The 24,636-nt window shown below is 41.9% G+C and overlaps 1 protein-coding gene across 12 annotated transcripts in view; it reads left to right on the top strand.

Annotated features, from left to right (window-relative positions):
• Window positions 1-24,636, top strand: part of CEP192 (centrosomal protein 192) — a 168,468-nt gene that overhangs the window by 20,404 nt on the left and 123,428 nt on the right. For 10 of the 12 annotated variants that reach the window (XM_065585221.1, XM_065585219.1, XM_065585217.1 and 7 more), the window contains 6 exons: window positions 38-87; window positions 964-1,041; window positions 1,182-1,314; window positions 11,662-11,816; window positions 16,129-16,260; window positions 16,546-16,690. In XM_065585221.1, coding sequence (XP_065441293.1) covers window positions 38-87; window positions 964-1,041; window positions 1,182-1,314; window positions 11,662-11,816; window positions 16,129-16,260; window positions 16,546-16,690 — 693 coding nt within the window. The remainder of the gene's footprint in view (window positions 1-37; window positions 88-963; window positions 1,042-1,181; window positions 1,315-11,661; window positions 11,817-16,128; window positions 16,261-16,545; window positions 16,691-24,636) is intronic. The other 2 variants (XM_065585220.1, XM_065585218.1) reach the window with 1 other exon arrangement.

Genomic DNA, 24,636 nt, shown 5'->3' with positions numbered 1-24,636 from the left:
AAATAACTCTTTTTTGTTTTGTTTTGTTTTGTTACAGATTTGTCCATTGGAATATGTTCACTGCCACAAAGTAAAAAGGAAAACCAGGTAAATCTGTTCCATGTGCTGGGAAACTAAAGAACTCTTTTTAAACAAGAAAAACTGTATTAACATAAATAAGGGGATAAGTTTTCTGTAGAGAGAAACAAACCTTACTGGCTCAGTTTATTATCTTCTGTGTCCCTTAAATTTGTGACATCCTCCATGTTGCAACATAATTCACAGTAATAAAGGCAGAAATAACTTGCTACTGACATTTTGCAGCTTTGCAAAATAATGGCTTGATGGCTTTCCCTTTAACTTCAAAACTTGACTTCCGGAAAAAGGGATGTGGATCTTGCAGTGAGTCACCCAGATAATTTGAATTTTGTCCTAGGTAGTTTAATCCCTCATTTTAGAGGGGACTACTAATTGCCTTTCAACTCCTAAAAATTGATTCCTTATTCATAAAGGCCCTACTTGAATCACATCCAAGAACTTCTGTCATTTCTGTAAGTTCTCAGTGTTTGTTGATAGTCTTACAAGTGGAACTGGAATGAATCATCTGCTTGTTATGGTGTTGATATGATATAAATGTGTATAAGTGTATGTAGATCTCAAAATTATAGAATTTTTAAAATACTTCATTTTTAGTTAACTGGAGTCAGCTGAAACAAAATTTCAAAACTAACTTTTCAATAATCGTGTGACTTTTCATGCAACAATTTCCATTGGGTTGGTGTATGAGGCCCACATGGGCTGGAGTTTTGCTTTAACAGGTCATGAGCCCTGTTCAAGCAAGTCCTTCTGCATGCTTCATTGTAGGATATGGGAGTAATGACTGTTTTTTCCACATGGAAAACTTCAAGTGCTTAGCTTTCCATCTAGAAATCTTTAAACATTTACTATGGTTAAGAGTTAGCCTTTTCCTCTCTACTTTCCAAGCTCCTGTATCTGTCTCTATTACTCTTTCTGGGAACGGCTGCAAGGAGAACACAAGGTGCATCACAACCAGAACTCATGGTGAGAGAATGCAAAGAAAGGGAAGAGTCGTGGTTAGATTACTAAAGAAAGTGACTAACATATGAAGAAGCCGTTTAAACTACTGATTTATACAGTAGTTGGGAACGCGTAAGCACTTATATGCTTTAATTTTTTCATAGATTGGTGCACCTGAACCTGGAGAAAAAATTTCACCTTCCACCAACTTAAGTGACCATTTCAGCACAAGTCTTTCAGGTTCCTTAGAAAATGAGAAACTGCTGTCTCTTGCAAGCCTAGAAGGAAACTCAACTGGTACAGTATATTATAATTTAACTTGTAGCATGTTTTCATTTATATTGGTTCCAACAGATAACTTTTTTAATTACATGAATCCACTCTCGCTACTAATCCTGCATGAGAGGAGCATAAACTTTGATGAAAATAAAGTACCTCTAAAATTTAAGGCTAGTTGTTTTTTTTTTTTTTTTGAAGTTATGCTTAAAATGAGTAAGTAGACTTCTACAATTAATGGTACCTTCCCAGAGGCACCCTACAGCTGTTGGAATATTGGTGCATAGAGAATTCATTGCTGAACTTGGTATTAACTGACATGATTTTAGCTAGCTAGAAATTAAAAGGTGAACTGTGCTCTGTTGGTGCTGTGAATCAAAAGTTTAAGGAGAAAAGCAGTCAATTTACATAGAGACTAGCAACTCGGGGTAGTGAATACAACTATAACTCGTTGTCTGTTGTGACAGAACTGAACATTTAAGCCTGAATTGTAGACTTAGAAGTGCACACTTGAAACCTTCTAGTTCTTTATTTCCGATTGTGAGACTTTTAACCTTACTTATATATTGCATACAAAAAAAGTTAAAAGAAACTTACTTAAATTGCAGTGTCAGGGGACTGAAATTTGCAAAAGTTCATTCTGTCTCGTAGAGCACATGCGTTATGATAGTATGCAATTAAAGACTTTCTTCATCTCATCATCTCCCACAGTTCGTGAGGTGTGGGCTGCTCTCCTCTCTCTGAAGTTCATGGAGGCAAATCAGACTTTGGGAGTCGCATAGTCTGGCCACAGCTCCTGCTTGCTTCCAGTTTCTCTGCCTCTGTGGCAGTGTGCTAATGGTGATTTTTACAGCTTTCATCTTCACATCTGCTTAATATTTTTTTGGTCAAAATTTGGGTCTTAGTAAGCAATGACTTCCCTTCTCCCAATGTGCCAGTTTTTTAGTTGGGTGTTGGAAGTCGCCCCCAGAGCCTCAGCTGCAGTGCTTCCCTGCTGGCTCCTCTGCACTTCCAGGTATGGCAGAGCAGCCTAAAAAGTACTAAGTGAAATCCAAACAGTACTCCATTTGTGAGACTGCCCTCCCAGACTTGGCAGATGGTGAGTTGTTCCCAGCCTGCCTCCAGCCTTCTGTCCCTGACTCTGTTAGGTCCCTTGGCAATTAGTCAGACTGGCACATGGGATCTTGTATGCGCAGAAGCAGCCACAATGCCAACACAGGAAAAATGGACCAGAAGTCTAGAGCCTCTCCCTGCTCTGGCCAAGGATGAGGACGACCCTGGTCAACCAACTCAAGGGGAAAGTTCCAAGGGGCCCCTGGAGAACACAGATGGCAGACTTGAGGGGTCACAATCCTCCTTCTCCCCTCCCCCCAGTCCTAAAATGGTTCCTGAGCGCTCTTGGAAAAGCAGGGTTTATCAGCACTCCCCTCTTTCCCAATTTGGCCAGGAGGGTTCTGGAAGTGTTTCCCTCCCTTCCTAGGGAATTGGTCCCAGCAGGCGATGACTCAGCTAGTGATCTTGCAAGAGGATTTCAGGCCCTCAGCAAGGATAGCTGCAAAAGGCTGAACCAAAGCTGTGATGGAGTTTGTACACTCTGTAAGCAAGCTAAAAAATCAAAGCAGAAAAGGAAAAGCATAAAAGATCTAGGAGGTATGAGTCGTCTTCCTCTTCTCCCTCCTCTATAGAGGATGGTGAATTGTCGGGCTGGGACTCTGATCAGGACCAAGAAAAGACTCAGCAAAGGTTATGTGCAACAAGGTTGGTGCACTATTCAGGTTGAATCTGAGTAAAATCCTGAGAATAAACCTCTGAGCAAATTTATCCTCTCGAAATCCTACTTTGAGGACATGATTCTCCTGCACTCCTCCTTCAACGTAGTAATCGGGGATGAATGGGGTAGGCCAGATAAGGGCAAGCACATTAACAAAAATGAACTTTTGGTTCCTGAATCCTATAGCACCTAAGTCCCAATTACTGAGATACGAAGATTGCTGCTACTGTAGCTTCCCTTAACAAAGATATGGTTATCCCCGCAGAAGAGGCGTTGTTGCATAAAACTCCCATGGATAGAAAAATGGAGGCCCCTCTCAAATAAGGCTCTGAGGCCTCCTCACTCAGGGCATACCTTTGCAGCTGCTTGCTTTGCTAGGGCATCTCTCTCCTAGCTGGAAGATCTCCGAGCCCTCAAGAATAGAGATCACCCTGATTTTGGCTCTACATTAAAGAAAGTTTCCCTGGCAACAGCATTAGTTGCTGATTCCAAGAGTGACCATATTTCCCAAAGGGAAAATGAGACCCAGTGCAGGGCTCGCCTGACCCCGTCCCCCTGTGCACGGCTGGCCCGAGCTGCTCCTCCGAACATTCCTCTGTGCCACGCTTGAGGGGCACACCCCACTTTTTGGCAAAACTGGGATTTTGTGGTGGTTGCTCTTGCCATCTGATGATCAGATGGCAAGAGCAAATGGGACAAATGCCCAGTTTTGCCAAAAAAATCAGGATGTCCAGGACTGTCCTGGCCAAAACTGGACGTATGGTCACCCTACTGATGTCTCAATGAATGTGATGAGATTCTCAGTCAAAGCTGTGGCCTCCAGCTCAGTAATCAGGTGCCACCAATAGCATCACCCTGGAAGGTGGATGGCTACTCAAAGCAGGTGCTGTGCTCTGCCAAATTTACAAAAGCTATGATTTTCAGTGAGAAGCTAGACAAGATAGTGGTGGACATGGCTATAAAATCTAAATAGTTCCTTCCGATGCCACATGATGCTTTTTTTGATAGGATGCTCAAGGATGTTGTACCGGTTTCTGGATCCTGTTTCTCCTTTGTCTGCGGACCACTTGTCCCACTTCAGCTGGGTCTGGACCCGTATCACTACAGACTGTTGTGTACTGAACACAGTGGAAGTGGGATATACCCTCCAGTTCAGTTCTACCCCTCCTTCCCACCCTCCCTCTTTGTCCCTCCTCAGGGACCCCTCTCACGAGCAACTTCTAGCCTAGTAAGTTCAGTCATTCCTTTAAGTGGAAGTTGTGGATGAGATCTAAGGGACAAAGAATTTTACTCCCATTATTTCCTAATTCCAAAAGTCAGGAGTGGTCTCAGAGCTATTCTAGACCTGTGCCAGCTCATCAATTACCTTAGGAAGCTGAAGTTCCTTTTTGTCTCCTTGGCTTCCATTATCCCCTCCCTGGATCCAGGGGACTGGTACACCACCCTCGATTAGAGACGTGCCTACTTTCACATATTGATCTTTCAAGGACACAGAAGGTTCCTCAGGTTTATCATGAACCACACACACTACCAATTCGCAGTCTTCTGTTTGTCCTGTCAGCAACTCAGCGAGCGTTTCCAAAGTGCATGGCGGTAGTTGTGGCCGAACTGAAGGGACGAGGGGTGCATGCATAGATAGGGTCTACCCATATCTGGATGACTGGCTGGTCAGGGATCAGGTGGAGTCCAGTATCCACCTTATCCAGTCAACAGTCAAGGCCCTAGGCCTGCTAATAAACATTCTGAAATCCACACTCACTCCAGTGCAGAGGATAGAGTTTATTGGAGCGGTGCTCGACTCTACCCAGGCCAGAGCCTTCCTCCCAGAAGATCGATTTCAGACAATCAAGTCCCTGATTCTACGCCTCAAGGACCACCTGATTACAACAGCCTGGAGTGGTTTGAGGCTTTTGAGCCACATGGCTGCATTTACGTACGTGGTACAGTACACAAGACTATGCCTCAGGTTCCTCCAGGCATGGCTGACCTTACTGTACTCGCCAAACCACCACCCTCTGGACTTGGTTATCACAGTACCTCCACCAGTTTTTCTCCTCCCTCAACTGGTGGCTGGATCCTCTGGCGGTTGGCACAGGTGTTCTGACAGATGGGTTTTGGAAATGATTTCCCATGGATATTTGATCCACTTCACTTGCCTTCTCCCCACCCCTGTCCCTCTTCAGGGACCCTTCTCACAAGAGACTATTAAGAGAGAGATCACCTCCTCTGCCTAAGAGCCATAGAACCAATCCCACTGCATCTCGAAGGCAAAGTGTTTTACTCTCTATTTTCTGTTCCCCAAGAAAAAGGGAGGATGTAGCTCTGGATCTCAGAGCACTGAACAAACACATAAAGGCTCAAAAATGCAAGATGGTCACACTGGCTGCAATTATTCCATCTCTGCAACAGGGAGATTGATTCTTGACCTCCAGGATGCATATTTCTATATATCAATCCTGCCATCCCACAGATGTTTCCTCCGATATACTCTGGGTCAGGACCATTGCCAGTACAGAGTACTCTCTTTTGGCCTCTCACTGGCTCCCAAAGTAGTCAACAAGGTCCTCTCCATAGTGGCGGCCCACCTACGTACCCAGGGGATCATGATCTAGCCATATTTAGATGACTGTCTTCTCAGGGCCCACACCTTCGAAGAAGCCCTGCGGCCATCCACAGAATTATGGATGTATTCGTGAAACGGGAATACTAATTAACATCCACAAATTAACCCTAACTTTGGTACAATGCTTTGAATTTATAGGGGCTGATCTCGATTCACTGCAAGCAAGAGCTCTCCTTCCACAGCACAGATTTCACAGCCTGTCTGTGCTTATAGAGACAGTGGAAACCAGGCCTGAAATGTCAGCCAGACATTGTCTCCATTTATGGGACACATGGCGGCAGGCATGTTGGTAATATCTCATGCCAGACTTCATGTAAGGGGCCTGCAGATGTGGTTCAGCTTGGTTCACAGGCCAATGACAGGTTAGACAAACCTCTCTCGATTCCTTCCTGGGCCAAACACTCCTTGGATTGGTGAAAAGACCCAACAAACATTTGCACAGGTGTCCCGTTCACACAGCCACCACCTCAATACTTCTCACTATGGATGCATCCCTCATAGGTTGAAGTGCCCATCTCAACCACCTCACGACTCAGGGCAAATGGTTGCTTGCGGAGGATACTCTCTACATCAACCTCCTTGAACTCAGAGTGGTCATGAATGCTTGCACTTATTTTCTTCCACTGATCAGAGGTACACACACAAAAGTCATGACAGACAACATTGTGTGCATGTACTACATAAATTATTGGGGGCACCAGGTCATCCGCCCTCTGTGCAGAAGCGCTAAAGCTCTGGAACAGGTGCATTTCCCACAATGTTCTAATATCAGTGACCTATCTACCAGGAGTGCAGAACACAACAACAGAGGGTCTGAGTTGCAAGTTCTCACACGACCACAAGTGGGAAATGAACCCAGCAGTACTTGACAACCTATTTTGTCAATGGGGGATAAAGACGATAGGCCACTTACCTGAACAAGAAATGCCTATGCTATTGTTCCAAGGCAGGCCTTCGACAGTACTCATTTGGGATGCTCTCCTCCTTCCATGGAACGAGGGCCTTCTACATGTGTTCCCTCTGCTGTTGAAGGTCCTGTTAAAAATAAAAAGAGAGAAATCAAATGTCATACTGACTGCTCCCACCTGACAGATGTATCTGTACCTGGCGGTGTCTACAGATCTCTCTTCAACTCACTCCTTACCTCTTCTCGCAGAACGAAGGACGCACTCTCCATTGCAACCTGTGGATACTCTGGTTTAAGGCCTGGTTACTTCCTGGTTCCAACACAGAGAGCTCCTGCTCTGTGGAGATACAAGAAGTGTTACTATACAGTAGGAAATCAGCTACCTGTAAAATTTATACAAAAGTGGACCAGGTTTCAAGTTTGGTGCAATTCCAGGCAAATTACCCTGGCATCTGCTACTCTTCCCCCATAGTTTTAAATGATAACCCTGATTTCTTGAGTCAGTTTATCTCTCAGTTCACTCAACGTACACCTGGCGGCCATCAACAAATAGAGGGATACTCAGTTTTCTCACTCAGCTACAAAGAGGTTGCTCAAGAGCATAGCAAACCTCTTTGCTCAGCCCAGACATCCAGTCCCATGTTTGGTAGGAACTTAATTTTAAAGAGCCTGACTAGACTGTCCTTTGAATCTGTAATCCCTTGTTTGTTCACACACCTGTCAATGAAAATGGCATTTCTGGTCGCCATCACCTTGGCGAGGAGAATAGGGGAAATAGTGACATTTATTGTGCACCCCAGTTTTACGGTTTTCTTTAACGACAAGGTTACTCTCTGGCCACACCCAAAGTTCATACCCTAGATGACTTAATCTTTTCACATGAACCAACCAGTTCACCTCCTGACCTTTTATCCTTAACTTTACCATGATAACAGAGGCTATACTACACATGCTAGATGTTAGGGAAAGCCCTGGCCTTCTACCTGGATAGAACGAAGGCTTTTAGGAAATCTCCTAAGCTCGTTCTTTCCATTGCAGATCAGTCTAAAGGTGTGGCGATATCAGCCAAAGGCTCTCCAAATGGGTCTCTTATTGTATCAAATGCTGCTATCAGGTTCCCAGTATAATACCTCCATCTGGAACTGCACACACTCCACAAGGTTGGTTGCCTTCCTCAAGAATGTCCCAACTTGGAAATCTGAAGAGCAGCCACTTGGGCATCCATGCATACCTTTGCAGAACACAATGCAATTACTGGGAACTCTGCTTCTGATGCTAGCTTTAGCAGTGCAGTATTATCATCCATAAAAGGCTCAATGCTGAAGCCCCAACCTTCTATCTGGGTACTGCTGAGGAGTCACCCACACTGGAGCACCCATAGGGACACTACTCAAAGAAGAAGAGGAAGTTACTCACCTTGTGCAGTAACAATGGTTCTTCAAGATGTCTCCCTATGGGTCCTCCACAACCTGCCCTCCTCCTCTCTACTTTGGAGTTCTTGATAAGGAGTCTGTGGTAGAGAAGGAACTGAGGGTAGCTCACCTACACAGCACTAAATAGCCTTGAGGCAGAGCATGAGGTGGAGGAATGCATGTGCAGGCAGACGGATACTGCTACCAAAGATCTCCGATCAGAAGCACATGGACGCAGATACACCTATAGTAAAACACCGATAGGGGGACACATCTCGAAGAACCATTGTTTCTGCGCAAGGTGAGTAACTTAATCTTCTCATTTGGTGCACAGGATGCATTATATTTAGAATGATGCAGCTACTCAGTACTTATTTTTATCTTCATTCAAAATGTGGCCTGATCTCTTACTGTATTGTATAAAAATACTAAGTGTCGTAGCACAATATTACTGAAAAATTGCTTGCTTTCTCTTTTTTGCCATATAATTATAAATCAATTGGAATATAAGTATTGTACTTACATTTCAGTGTATAGTGTGGAGAGCAGTATAAACAAGTCATTGCCTGTATGAAATTTTAGTTTATACTGACTTCATTAGTGCTTTTTACGTAGCCTGTTGTAAAACTAGGCAAATATCTAGATGAGTTGCTGTAACCCCTGGAAGACCTCTGCATACCCCCAGCGGTAAGTGTACCACTGGTTGAGAACTACTGGTGTACATCACCATGGTATCTGAAGCTTGCAAACATTAGCTTATCTTGATTGCTACCTTGTGAGATAGCAGATCATTATTCCCAATATACAAATGGGGAATTGAGGCTTAGGGAGACAGAGGCCAGATTTTGCGAATGTCACCACTAATTGGAGGTCCTAAGTTGAGACACCTAGCGCCGACTTTTCAAAGTACTCCAGCATTATATAGCACTATATGTTCAAAGTACTATACAGATATTAATTAATGGGTTAGTATAGCCCCATTTTACATATTGAGTGGGAATTGACAAAGGCAGTATGAACTTCCCCAAAGCCACACAGGAGAGTCAGTGGCAGAGCGATTATTAGGACTTTGGACCTCTTGGCTCTCAACTCTAGGCTCATTCGTCCAGGCAATGTTGTTTTTACTACCAAAGTTGCTGAGGATCCACATTTTGCATTTGACTTCATTTGTTGGTGTTTAGTGCTCAGAATTTCTGTGGATCAGGCCCTAGGCATCTCAAGTTGGCCATCTAGAAACAGAGGAACACGCAATTAGAGACCACCTGTGAAAAGCTTGGTTTAAGTGACTTGTCCAGCTTTATAAAAGTAGGGATAGAATCCAGTTCTCCAGGGTGGCATTCTACTGCTTAAACATGAGATCATACTTTATTTTCTGCAATCCTTTGTCTTATTCATGGTACACTTTCCAACTTCTACAAGAGATAAAACTGGGTCCCACAGGCCAAGGCCTCCTTTGACCAAAAGGCCTAATGTGATCTTTGGATATATAAACAGGGGAATCTTGAGTAGGAATAGAGAGGTTATTTTACCTCGGTATTTGGCACTGCTGCTGGAATACTGTGTCCAGTTTGGTGTCCACAATTCAAGAAGGATATTGATAAATTTGAGAGGGCTCAGAGAAGAACCATGAGAATAATTGAAGGGTTAGAAAACATAACTTATAGTGACAAACAGATTGAGCTCTTTCGGCCTAACTTGACAAAGAAGTTTGAGGTGATTTAATTAGTCTTTAAGCACATACATAGGGAACAAATACTTGATAATGGGCTCTTCAATCTAGCAATGGTATAACATCATCCAGTGCCTGGAATTTGAAGCTAGACAAACTCAGGTGTAAAATTTTAACTGTGAGGATAAATAACCATTGTACCAATTTATCAAGTTTTGTGATGGTCTCCATCACTGATCACTTTTAAATCAAGATTGGATGCTTTTCTAAAAGACATGCTTTTGAAATTATTTTGTAAGTTCTGTGGCCTGTTATACAGGAGGTCGGACAAGATGATCATAATGGACCCTTCTGACCTCAGAATCTATGAATCTGTGTGACTACCCTGAAGACTGCCCATTCTGTTCACTGAATGAGAATGGCTTTGTAGGGGTTTGGGGTGGGTGTGGAACGTAAGTAATGATTAAAGACTAATACAACCAACTCTGCTCCCTTGTGGATATGCATGGCATTCCTAACTGTTTCTATTGTGAAGATAAAATTGCCAGAAAATCTCAAATGTCCAAATCAATTTGAAGACAAATTTTCTTTCTTTAGTCTGAAAACAAACTTTTGCTTAATAGCTCTATGCAACTCCTTTAGGAGACTATCTTCTTAAAGCATTTTTAGAAAAAATATAGTGTAGCATAAAATGTTCTCATGACTGCAATGAAATAAGAGCAAATCTTGGTGTTAATACTTAAAATATATTTTACAGTAGTTCTGAAAGCTTTACTGTTGTCATTCCTTAAGATACTGAGTTGCAGTTACAGTAGCAGACTATATTATCAGCTTTCTAGTAGGAGACCAGCCATTTATAAAGGGCGTTGGTCTCTTAGGGTATGTCTACACTGCAATTAGATACCCATGGCTGGCCTCTGCCAGATCACTCAGGCTTGTGGGGCTTGGGCTGTTTAATTGCAGTGTAGCCTTTCAGGCTCGGGCTGCAGCAGGAGTTCTGGGACCCTCCCACCTTGCAGGGTCCTAGAGCCCAGGTTCCAGCTCAAGCCTGAATGTCTACACTGCAATTAAACAACTCCTTAGCGTGAGTCTCGCTATCCTCAGTCAACAGGCACAGATCAGCACGGGTGTCTGAGTGTAGAGGCATGCTTAGTGATAGCTACCACTTCAGTTAAATATGTACTGAAACAGTGGTGGGTGTTTTTAAAAGCACTATCAAAGTAATCTTCAGCATGGTTACAAAAATGTAACTAAAAGTGTAAGTAAATGTTTCAACTGACCTGAATTGAAAAAATATTTGGGCTTTTTGGTTTGTGAGCATTCGAAATTTTAATTTTTCATCCTGTTTCAGGAATAGGAAGAATTTCCAACATTTTTATGGGATGGGAAAACAATTTCTCTTAGATTGACAAATTGTGTACCTGTTGATCAACTTAATAACTAGGTTTCAATTTTGACCATTTTTATTTTAAAAAGGCTTTGTACTACATTCAAAGTACTGTAAAAGTTTATAATTCATTTTGTTTAGAAAATGTCAAAACATCTTGTTTAGACAACTTTGAAACTTTTTTCAAATTTGAGTTGAGAAACTGATGAAAACCAATCCCTTCCTGCAACATTTTTGTTTTGAGTAATTGACATTTTTAAATAAAAAGACATTTTATCAAAAAAAAAAAAATCCCGATTAGCTGTACTTTGCAGATCCAGGTCCAATTGCTTGCTTTACCATAGTTTTCTTGTGTAACATTGGGTAAGTCATAGTCTCTTTGCCTCAGTTCTCTGTTGATAACATGGGGACAATAGTATTTCCCTGCCTCATAAGGGTGTTGTGATGTTCAGTACATTGAATATTATGACATGCACCGATGCTATGGTAATAGGGGTCATTTTTATCTGTCTATATCTATAGATATTATTTATATAGATATATATAATTTATACATCTCTAGCAATACAAACTTTTAATGCATTTCTGTATATCAATAGATGACGATATTGACGATGAAGAGTTCTATGACAACCAACTGGAAGCCTATTTCAAACAGCTGGTGTCACCAGAAGTGCCAAGAGGTGATTGTGAAAGACAGGAACTTTCAGAATGTAGTACAGCATTGAAGCTGCCTGAAAATGGATTAAAACAGGTAAGCCTAAGCATAATGGGCTTAGGCCAACAGCTTAATGGGACTAAATCAGGGGGCCCAGATAATCTTCACCCAAGAATATTAAAGGAACTGGCACATGAAATTGCAAGCCCATTAGCAAGAATTTTTAATGAATCTGTAAACTCAGGGGTTGTACCGTATGACTGGAGAATTGCTAACATAGTTCCTATTTTTAAGAAAGGGAAAAAAAATGATCCGGGTAACTACAGGCCTGTCAGTTTGACATCTGTAGTACGCAAGGTCTTGGAAAAAATTTTGAAGGAGAAAATAGTTAAGGACGTTGAGGTCAATGGTAATTGGGACGAAATACAACATGGTTTTACAAAAGGTAGATCATGCCAAACCAACCTGATCTCCTTCTTTGAGAAGGTATCAGATTTTTTAGACAAAGGAAACGCAGTGGATCTAATTTACCTCGATTTCAGTAAGGCATTTGATACGGTTCCACATGGGGAATTATTAGTTTAATTGGAAAAGAGGAGGATCAATATGAAAATTGAAAGGTGGATAAGAAACTGGTTAAAGGGGAGACTACAGCAGGTCATAGTGAAAGGTGAACTGTCAGGCTGGAGGGAGGTTACTAGTGGAGTTCCTCAGGGATCAATTTTGGGGCCAATCTTATTTAATCTTTTTATTACTGTCCTTGGCACAGAAAGTGGGAGTGCGCTAATAAAGTTTGCGGATGACACAAAGCTGGGGAGGTATTGCCAATACAAAGAAGGACCGGGATATCATACAGGAAGATCTAGATGACCTTGTAAACTGGACTAATAGTAATAGGATGAAATGTAATAGTGAAAAGTGCAATGTCATGCATTTAGGGATTAATAACAAGAATTTTTGTTATAAGCTGGGGACTTATCAGTTAGACGTAACAGAGGAGGAGAAAGACCTCGGCGTGTTGGTTGATCACAGGATGACTATGAGCCGCCAATGTAATATGGCTGTGAAAAAGGCTAATGCAGTCTTGGGATGCATTATGCGAGGTATTTCCAGTAAAGATAAGGAGGTGTTAGTACCGTTATACAAGGCACTGGTGAGACCTCGTCTGGAATACTGTGTGCAGTTTTGGTCTCCCATGTTTAAGGAGGATGAATTCAAACTGGAACAGGTAAAGAGAAGGGCTACTAGGATGATCCGAGGAATGGAAAATCTGTCTTATGAAAGGAGACTCAAAGAGCTCGGCTTGTTTAGCTTAACCAAAAGAAGGCTGAGGGGAGATATAAATCTCTCTCTCTCTCTCTCTCTTATATATATATATATATTTATAGAGAGCTATATATCTATATCTATATCTATAATATATAATCAGAGGGATAAATACCAGGTAGGGAGAGGAATTATTTAAGCTCAATACCAATTTGGACACAAGAAGAAATGGATATAAACTGGCCATCAGGAAGTTTAGACTTGAAATTAGACAAAGGTTTCTAACCATCAGAAGAGTGAAGTTCTGGAACAGCCTTCCAAGGGGAGCAGTGGAGGCAAAAGACATGTCTGGCTTCAAGACTAAGCTTGATAAGTTTATGGAGGGGATGGTCTGATGGGATAGCCTAATTTTGGCAATTGATCTTTGACTATTAGCGGTAAATATGCCTGATGGGATGTTAGATAGGGTGGCATCTGAGTTACTACAGAGAATTCTTTCCTGGATGTCTAGCTGGCGTGTCTTGCCCACATGCTCAGGGTTTAGCTGATTGCCGTATTTGGGGTCGAGTAGGAATTTTCCTCCAGGGCAGATTGGCAGAGGCCCTGGGGGTTTTTCGCCTTCCTCTGTAGCGTGGGGCATGGGGTCACTTGCTGGAGGACTCCCTGCACCCTGAAGTCTTATAACTATGCTTTGAGGATTTCAATGGCTCAGAAATAAGTCAGGGGTTTGTTGCGGGAGTGGGTGGGTGAGATTCTGCGACCTGCGTTGTTTAGGAGGTCAGACTAGACGATCATATTGGTCCCTTCTGACCTTAGTCTCTGAGTCTATAATTCAAGACTCTGTATGCTTAAAGGCTTTTTAAGTCTGTGTGATAAATGACTGTTAATCCTCTTCTAGTACACATTAGGTTTTCACCGCTTCCAGCCTTTTTCAGAAAACAGTCCTTCGGTAAAAGGAGGATTTGTCTTCAGTATATTAATTTAAAGGCCTAATACAAAAATATAAATAAATAGTTTTGTTCTAAATTTCTTAGATCCTGTTTCCATTTCCATTTAGGTTTCCCTTCAAGAGAAAAAGATACAAAATGGGCAAGCAGCCTGCTAGTCAGACTCTCCCCCTGCTTTGCTTGCTTGCTTTCTTTCTCTTCCTGGTGCATAGAGCTAAGAGCAGATGCAGCAGTCAGTTACACTAGTTCCTATGTCCAGGATTGTGGCAGGGAAGGAGAGTTTGCTCAGGCTATGGCTACACTAGAGAGCTTACAGTGGTGCAGCTGCGCCACAGTAGTTCTCTAGTGTAGCTGCTCTAAGTCAATGGGAGAAGCTCTCCTGCTGACATAGCACTGTTTGGAAGAAGGAGCTCCTCAACTGTGACTAAGCAAATTTATAGTGGACTGCCAACTCTACTGTAGTTAAGCTTTAGACCAGCTTTCTGTTTAAAGCTCAACTCTAGGTGCTCTAAAATCTGCACGGTTGCTTGAATTGCCCTGAAATTTGATGTGTCCCATAGGACATGCAGGGTAGAGTTAATAATCCAAATAATTTCATCAGCCTCACGGGGAAAAAAAGCTTTCTGATGGCTCATGGTCTTTACCAACATATTTTTTGCCCAAGATAAGATTCAAACCAGAGCTGTGATCATTGCATCAGGGTCTCAGTTGCTTGAGAGTTACCTCCAAAGAGTGCATGCCACCCACTAGCCCTTTGGAGAAGCAAAAATCCCATTATTAACAAAAGTTTAAACATACCTAACACTCTTGAACTAAACTGAGTACATTGAGCATGCATAGAGACACAAGAGTGTGTGTAGCCTTGAAAGCGTCACAGCAGCTGGGGAGAGCTCAAGGGTCCTTTGTGTCAGTAGTGGGGCACAGAGCTGGCCTTGCTAATGGGATTGTCATCAGTGAGGTGTGGCATGAGAGCAGTCTGTGAATCATGGGTTAGTGAAAGTATAATGTAATAGTTGGGGGCTGTAAGATTTAACAAGTGGGAGGGTTGTTTCTAGGGAGAAGGCTTAGTGTTTGAGAATAGAACAGATGTAGGCAGCTCCTGTTCAGTACAGCTCACCTAAAAATGGTAAAATAACTATCACTTTTAATCCCAGGAATCTTTGGGGAATGTGTGATTTTCCCAATGTTAGTCTGAATGGCAATCAGGGCTTGCCTGATTTTCTCTGAATACAGAGGAGAATTTCCCTTACAGGAAGCTATCCTTCCTCTGAAACTGTACCTATTACCCATAAACTACTTTACCTTTATGACCTTAGTTTTGAATTTAACAGCCCCTACAAGATCTTTTGTCTCATAGTAGTGGTTAAGCCTATTTCCTATTCTTTCCATTTTCACCTTGGACAAAGTCTCCCATTCCATTTTTCCACTTGGTCTGTACAAGTGGTAAATAGCATTTACCTTGACTTGATATTTAAAGGTCTTTTGAAGTAACGTAAGAAAATTTTCATATTCTAAAGGGCTTTGAATCATTTTTTTTTCAGTATATTGGGGGCCACAGGAAGGTCATTACAGTCTCCAAGTGAACGTCCTCATGTTTAAGACAGTATTTTGGCATTCTATACCCCCAGAAGGAGAAATCCCTTCTTGAGGGAATTAAAGGCTGCTCCAGGGACCATATCTGGGAATGGTGTGCATATTACCTTACAGTAACTACAGAGCAGTGAGGTGGCCCTATTTCACATGTTTCATTATGTTGAATGTTGCTGCACTTGCTGATTCAGCGTTTAGAATTACATTAATGTTAAATAGCCCTTCTTAGGGTTCTGTGTGGATGGAATGGGAGTATTATTTGAAGAAACCTTGCTGATCTACCAAGCCTTGTTCCATTGCTTTTCTAAAGTTTAAGGAAATGCATGGTGTGTGTTTTTGTGGGTTTTTTTTGCACAGTATTTTCATAATATTTACTACATTAATCTGCAAGACTCTTAGCTAAAGTATCTTGTAATATTTGTCTGCAGAAACTATTGTAGCTGTAACATCAGATTAACATCGGGGATTATAACATGAAAGTGAACAGTGTACTTCTGGTCAAAGGAGGTACTTTGCTTCACACAATTCAATATTGTGGAGGCAGTGACTGTTAAGAATAATCAAATGCTGTTACTATAGCTGAATTGTAAATGTTAATGCATTAGGAGAATTTCCAAGTGCCTCACATTCACCAAGCTGCCACAGGAATGGATTCTGCAACTGCTAGTGATGAAGATTCACATGAATTGGAGAAAGCTGGACATAATGTACAAAGAGAACCATTCTTGCCAAAAACGGTAAGATAATTGGTATGTAGGACTGTTTGATGATAAATCTTATTAAACTGTCTTCTTCATTATCTAAATAACCTCCCTTGGAACAGACGCCTGAAAGTAAGTTTGAAAGCTGGTAAGTGACTAAGCTAACAGGGATAGTACTTTTCCTCATCAGAAAGTTTATTAAAATTGAATAACTCTTAATCTTAAATCTTTGCACAAGTGTTATTTTGTAAATGGTTTACTGTTAACTTGAACAACTCTGTAGATGTATCTAATGTAGCTCTGCACCTATTTCTTCAACAGATAGGCGAAACTGACCAGCCAAGTTTTAGACCTGGACTAGAAGACAATAGTGCTGATGAGACTTCTGTTGGAACAGTAGCCAATAATTCCAAAATAGAATACAGTCAGTCTGCAGAGGATCAGATTATTGGTCCATCGGTAACAGGTGCGTGTATTTGGCAGTTGTGTACTTCCTTTTGGTAAGTTTAGAGCTTATGTTCATAAATTGCTAATGCGCACTACTTGAAAACTTTGTCACAGGAAAGACACTAAAATGTAGTTGAGATTACACTTCTTTTCAACCCCCTTAAAAAAATGGGTAGGTAACTCTCCCCCCGAAAACGAATACAGAAAATTACAGTGTGACTACCTAAATTAAAATAAAAATGGATTGATGTCGGTGTTACTCCAAGTCTTTTGTAACTTAAAATCTTCCCAGAACAGTATTTTTATTAATTTAAAATGATAAACAATTATGGTTCCCAAACTTCCCTGGTAACTAATTACTCAGCTATGTCCATCCACTCTTTGAGGCTGGGGAAAACAAAGCCCCCAATGAGTAAACTTAGGAAACCGTGACTGTGCTAGAGCAATCTCAAAGGTGGTTCATCCAAGAATTCAAGATTTATAGAAGGTTTTGGAATTCAATTGGTGTTGGGCGTTGTTGCTGGGAAGGAGTTGGGGGTAAAAAAGTACCAAATGTACATATTTTCTTAAGGTTAGCGCTCAGTATTTCAGTTCCTATCTCTCACCTTAATCTTGTCTGGCAAAGTTGTTAGCCATTTAAGAACATTGAGATTCTGAATCTGAGGAATTATATCCCTTCCATACTCTTGTTTTAGGGCCTGATTCAAAACACTCCTGTAGACTTAATGGGCTTTGGATGAGAACAGAGTCCATTCATGGGTGGAGCAGCCATTTCTGTTGAGCTAATCCACTAAATCATTTTGGATGCCTGGTAAGTCAAGGACTATTAGGCTGATCCGATGAAGGATACAGTGGTGTTCTTCTGGCCAAAGATGTCAGGTTTGATGCTGCTGTCAAGAATGTGGACCGATTTTTTGGGGGGGGATCATTTCCCTTTCATCCTTTTGGCAACTTTCTTTTTTTGCGGCTTCACAGACTGCAGTTACTACTGACCAATGGGCCTTGGAAGTTATCTAGAAGGGACATGCAAGTCAAGTCCTCTGCCATCTCCTCCCTCTCCTCAGGGACCCCTCTCAGAATTGCCTATTGCATTCAGAGAGACTCTTCTGTTGGGTGCAGTGGAGATGATGCCTCGAGTTCTGCAGCAAGGGATTCTATTCCCATTACTTCCTTATTCAGAAGAAGAAAAGAGGATGTTATCCTCTTCATTTGTCACTTCAGGTGTCAAATGCTCATCTTTTTTTCTGCAATCCCCGCTTTAGAGCCCATGAATTATTTCATGAGTCAGTTTGTAGATGCTTCCATGTGTACATTCGTTCAGCTAACAAGTATCTGTGCTTCATGGTCAATGACCTTCGCTATCAGTTCAGAATCTGACCATTTGGATTGTCAATATCTCCAAGGATTTTTACCAAATCTCTTTTGGTGGTAGCAACTCACCTGAGAAGACACGGTCTTTAATTGTACCCATATCTTGATAACAGGTTGATTTGGGGCCACTGATCACAGCAGGTCACAAAAGGAGGTTCAAATAATTCTCCCTCTATTCTCCTGGCTAGACCTGAGGCTTAATACAGGAAAAATCCACCCTCACCCCTATCCATTTTATCGTTTATATGGGCAGTGGTGATGTCTTTCTCAAGGAAAGTTTTGCGCAGTGTGTCATTTCACTTCACACCTCTTCTCTGCCAAAAATCTCAGTGAAGAGTCGGCCTCCGTTTGTTGTGACACATACTGTGACACTTGTTTTTGTGACCTCCATGTGCAAGGTTAAGTCTCTACCCTCTTTAAGGATGGGTGAAATCTGTTTACCAACTGATTAGACACAGCATGGACTTACCTGTAGCTGTCCCACGGAAGTGCTGGAATCTCTGCTGTGGTGGACAGACCAGATCTTCTGTGGTGTAATGTTTTAATTCTCTCTCCCCTGTCCCTCAAACCTTTGTTATAGACTCATCCAAAGAGGGCTGAGGCATCTAGACAACCGTTAAGTACAGGTCCTGTGGTCCAGGGTGGAGCACGTTGCACATAATACTAAAATTCAGGGCTATCCATCTAGCCTGCAAGGAGTTTCTACCCCTCCTGCAGGGCATCACAACCCCAAATCCTGATGAACAGTGTGACACCAGTGTGTTACAGAAACAGATGGAGTGAGATTGCCTCCCTTAAATCAGGAAGTGGGATTGGTCCATCCTTCATCAGCTCAACCTAATGGTCTTTCACTTACCAGGCATCCAAAATGATCTAGTGGATTAGCTCAGCAGAAATGGCTGCGTCACCTATAAATGGAGTCTTTGACTCCGTTCTTGATCAGAATTTCCTAGAATGGTGGGTCCGCATTCCCCCCCCCCCCCCACCATAGACCTCTTTGTATTGACTTTGGTAGCATAGTGTCCTATATTTTTGCTCCTAGGGAGGAGTCTGAGTTCTCTGGCAAATATATTCCTGATTCAGTTGGAAGGGAACTCCTGTATATTTCCTCCCATCTTTTTAAATCCCAGAATCCTGAGGAAGGTATGACAGACAGACTGGCCAGCTGGCATTGGTGTGTCAGTTCTGGTACTCCAATGGGATGCACCTGACACTCTCTCCCACTTCCAAACTTTCCAGGCATCGTTTCTGAGAACCAAAGTCTTGGGTTGTGTCTGGACCAGGCAACTCTCTAACTAACAGCATGAAGACTAGCTGGCTGGCTGTTGACAGGAGCTGTTCCAAGGCAGTACAGGACATTTTGGCTCAGAACAGGAAGGTTTCTAAAAGACTGACATAGAGATAAGTGGAGGTGTTTTTCAGTGTGATCCATTAAAAGATCTCTTCAACCCATGGATTCCTCTGTTCCTGTTACCTTGGACTACCTTCTGTCTTCGAAGCACTCAGGTCTGTCTATTAGCTCTGTTGCAGTGTACTTAACTGCTGTCATCACATCATCCACCTTTTGAGGATCATTCAGTTTTTCCCACCCCACTGTATTAGGGTTTCAGGTGAGCCTGCTTCATATGTTTCCACCAGTCAATGAGCCCTTTCTTATCTAAGACTTGAATGTGGTGCTTCTATCATTGATATAACCTCTTTACTTAACCTATGTCATAGTCATTCTACCACCTTTCCATTAAGACAGTGTTTTTGGTGGCTATTACTTTGGCTCACGTTGTATGAAATCCAGCTGTTGGTAGCAGGCCCTGTATACACCATATTTCCCAAGGACCGTGTTATTCTTATACTGCATCTGAAACTTTTTTGCCAAAAGTGGTTTCAGATTTTTTTCTTAAGCAATTTATACACTTACCTGTATTTTGTTCCTAACTCTCATAGTTCTTCTGCCTTGACTATGTTCATTCACTGAATGTTCTTAGATTGTCTTTTTAACTGTGAACAGCACAGCCGTTTTGTAAATAGTTTAGGCTCTTTGTAAATTTTGAAGATCAATCTGAGGCAAACTCTTTCCCACTTCAAGAATCTGAGAGGAATCACAGTATTAGGGTCTCCAATGTGTTGAACAAACAACCACCTCTCTCTTAGGTTAGGATATCGTCTGCTAAAGGTCAGATAACATCAGTAGTAGCATGCTTCCATGGGAGTCCCTCTTTCAGAAATTTATAGGTCAGCTACTTGGAGTTTGTCATACATTTACTAATCATTACTTCATCGTTCAGCCTGTAGATGAGACCCAATTTGGCAAGCTGCCCTACAATTATTTAGATAGGACTCTTATCACTTGCCTTCACTAGGAGGAAAATTGATGGGATCCATGTAGCAAATACTAGAAGAAGAAGACAATTATTTACCTTACAGCAACTGTTCCTTCAAGATGCTTTTGGCCAGATAGATCCCACAGCCTATTCTCCTCCTCTATTGATATAGAGCACAGTATAGGTTTGGAGAGGGTCCAGGAGATTTCTCATAGACTTGTGGACCTTCTGAGTTAGGCAGAACTATGCTAGAAGGCCCTGCCGATCAATGACAACATACTAGAGCCTGCCAAATCCTTGTGGCAGATGCCATCCTCTGTGCCTCTGACAGCTAGAAGAACTGAGAGAATGTACCATGTCTGTTTTCAAGGATATGAACATTTATATACCCATCCTTCTCAAGGTTCTGTAGTTGTCTCAGCAGTGAATGAAAGAATGAGTTAGGGTTGTCCCTCTTCTACCCCAAAAGACAAGGAGGTAAAGAAGTTTTGTTTGGTAGAAAAATGTATTCTTCATCTTGTCTACAATTCCACATTGCTAATCCACAAGCATTATTGGATAGATACAACATCTCCCTCTCGGGCAATATGCTTAAGTTCTCAGGTTGCCAGAGGATGCCAGACAGGAATTCCAGGCTCAGTTAGAGGAGTGCAAGATGATTGCTCGCACTCTCTGCAATCATTCTTAGGAGAGGCAGATTTGGGGGCCAGAGTCATTGCAGATGCCAGATGTGCAGATGTTCATGGCTTCAATCCTTGGTCCTTGAGCAGGAGGTCCAGCAGACTATGCAGCATCTCCTTTTTGAATGTCCTATCTTTTCTTGAAGAAGTAGGCTGAAATGTTCCACGATCTCAGAGTCGAAAGCCACATTGAAATTGTTGGAAATTGACACGTCTTTCCCTAAAAGAAAGCAATTCTGCCTTAATCTCTGTAGAGATACCTACCTTTTCCACTGTGACAGCCTGATCAATATAGAAAACAAAGCAAAACAGGAGAAGACGAACTCTTTCACTTCAGTTGGTTCTCCGACTGTTAGGAAATTCCCAATAGTCTGTGTGCCTGTATTGTCAAGGACAAAATACCAGATTGCGATGTACCAGTTTCTCAATTCTCCCTCTCACTGGGTCCCAGGAACTGGTACGCTGCCCTCGACTTTATAAGGAGTAGACAGTATGTTCAGGATCCAACACCTCTTCAGTGTTCTGTTCCAGACATTGTTAGGCTTTTGAGATCTATAGAAATGTTTATCTATTTACAACAATAAGAAACTGCCGCAGACTACTGGGGCACGTGGCCTACTTGCATGTATGTGGTTTGGTATGCCAAATTTTGTCTCAAAGTTGCAAGGCTGGTTAAAATCATGTACTTTCTGGCTAGTCATCCATTGGCCATGCTGATTTGAGTGTCTGCAGGAGTGCTGGCCACCTTGGACTGGCGACTTGATCTGGCCAAAATATATATGGGAGTTCCATCTGCCCTGCTCTTTTATCAACATTGACTCTGTTTACAGATGCTTTTCTAGATTGGAGAGCTCACCTAGGAAACCTGCCAACTCAGGGTCTGTGGTTTCATCAAGATTTGGCTCTCCACATAAATGTTCAGGAGTTGCAGGCCATGCTTCTGGCCTGTCAGGATTTTCGTCCTCACGGATCCCATTATTGAAGCTCTGTATGAACAGACGGAGGGGCCACATCAGACAACGTTTGTCAAAAGGCAATACATCTTTGGAAGTTTTGTATCTCCAAAGTAAATCATGTAAATGCTTCCTACCTTCCTGGTGTTCAGAACAGCTTGGTGGATCACCTGAGCAGATAATTTGCTGGGGGGAGGAGGGAATCATGAATGGTTTCTTAGCTCAGATATTATGAGAATAATTTTTCAAAGCTGGTGTATCCCTCACTTAGACTTGTTTTTGCTCCTTGGTTGGTTAACTTTTTTTTTAAGAGTTGAGGAATCTATTCCTTGAAGCTAGGCAAGTCATTGGGCTCTCTCATTAAGGATTCCTACCACTTGAACATTCCTTGATCTCATCTAATTATTCTAGGTTTTTTCTGTCTCTGAATACAGTTTTTGAGGTTAAAGTGTCACTGTTTTGTTTTTGCGGCTTCTGAGAGATCCATTTTGCTAACTCTGCTCTCATATTTATTAGAGATGGTCTCTATCCAATCATAATTTAGATTTTTGTAATGAACATACTTCACGATACAGTTATAAACCAAAATAATCCAATACATTTTTATTTGCCTCCCTTGCTGCATGCCTTTCTATTTTAAGATGATGTAGGAGTATTTTGCTATAGCCTTGAGTCGATGACTTAAAGAAATGACCCTCTACTTTTTCTCTTCCCTTTCCAAGTAACAAACTTTTATGGGTATTTGTAACCCTTTTTTGTTTGACAATTTTTCAATTTTTTACACTGTATTAGGATTTTTCTCTTTTTGGTTGGGTGCTTAATTGTGTAATTCTAATGTGTCCTTTTCTCAGTGCTAGGGCCTTTCTTAATTTGATTTTTAATTGCTTAACTTTGTCAAATTACTTTGCATGAAACTTATCAAGAGTTTTGACCCAGAAGTACCTTTTTATAGAAATCCATGTGACTGAGTTACTCATGTAACTTTAATTCAACCACTTCCTGATTACAGAGTATTTAACTGTACAGCCTTAGTATACTCCTGGTGTAGCTATTGGTTTGGTTATCAACATGACTTCAAAAATTTACCCAACACCTACTAGCCCAAGTAATAAGTCTGCTTGCCATGTCAAAGTATGTGGGTGCTTTGTTACACCCCTTCTGCTCAGTCTTTTGTTGACTAGGTTGGGCCTGAAAAGTAGTCTCCTGAAAGCTGAAGTCTCAACCCATCCCCCCAGTAATGTTGCCGCCTCCATATACCAATCAGTTAATGGTGGGCCACCCTAATAACATACTCCCATCCTGCCCAAATATAGGGAGCAGCAGACTGAGGAACAGAATCCACAGCCATCCAGAAACGAGCAGTGGTGGGTGCCCTGCCTTTCATTGTAGCAGGGCACTCTTTTCTAGAGAGTTGGCCCTGTTACAGCACCCTAACAGGCAGAAGGCTCTTAAGGTTTAAGGGAGTTCCTGCCACACTAGCAAAGATTTCTGCATGTGGGGGCCATCCAAGCAGAGGGCTCTGAGGGAGGCAGAGAAGTGCAGCGAGACCCAGCCATCTGCTGGGATGGTGGTGTCATTAAGGGGGTCCCACACACTCCTACCTTGAATGGGGTAGGTTGGATCCCCAAGACCCTCTATTACAATGGTGAGCATCCACCTAGTACACCTTACTCTGACTGCTCTACCCTTATCTCCCCTAACAGTGGCAGTGCTGGATGTCTCTGCGTACTTAGTAAGACATTACTACATTAGTTACATTCAGTACATGTTTGGTAAGTTCTCTTCAACCATAACAGCATAAAGCTTAAGCAGTTTTTGTAATAAATTAAACTGCAGAAGGTAATGATGCTTGGCTGGCAAAAATTTCTACTTGCCAGTTCTGCTTATAATGCATGCTTTAGACTCATTTACAGACCGTAAATTTTAATAGAATCACTTGGTGATTTGCACCTGCAAATAGCTTGTTTGAGCAAGTTGCCTAGTAACCTAACCTTCAAAAATTATACTCTTGGAAATAGTTCAAACTTCAGGATTATTTTCGCAGTAGAACAGAATGGATAGAGAAACGGCAACCATCGTTCAGACTGAGACTCAAAAGCAGCAAACTAAAAGGCAGATTGCCTTTCCATATTCATTTGAAATAGCACTGAAACAGATAAGTTCTGGCATACAAAAGAAAAATAGGAAACCAGATTTTCAGGATACTCTAGATTGATGCTTCTAAACCTTTTCCATACTGTGACCACATGTTGCAACAGAATTTGTGGATACATCTGGTCACTAAACCAAAGCAGCCCTTGGAAACCTGTTTGTAACCCTTATGTTTTGACCCTTTGCCCTAAATGACTGCATGTTAAACTACTATGGAACACATGTGACCACCTCAGGTCTCTGGGTCCAGCCAGGGAATTGCCAAGTGTCTGAACCTCAGCTGTTGTTTCAAACAAACATGTTATTACTGACCCAACAAGCTACCCTCTCTTACCTTTTGACCGGCCAGGCAGACTTTGGACCACATTGAACATTTATGTTTTGCTTAGCAACCTAAGCAATAACACTCCAATTCAGATTGGACAACTCAAAGATCAGTTTTTAAGATCATTGGACCTTAGTCAGTGAGTTACAAGAGAGCCAAAATTACCT

Source organism: Chrysemys picta, chromosome 2, assembly GCF_011386835.1.
Source record: "Chrysemys picta bellii isolate R12L10 chromosome 2, ASM1138683v2, whole genome shotgun sequence".
Classification (NCBI taxonomy): Eukaryota; Metazoa; Chordata; order Testudines; family Emydidae; genus Chrysemys; species Chrysemys picta.
This window is presented reverse-complemented; position numbering and strand designations above follow the sequence as displayed.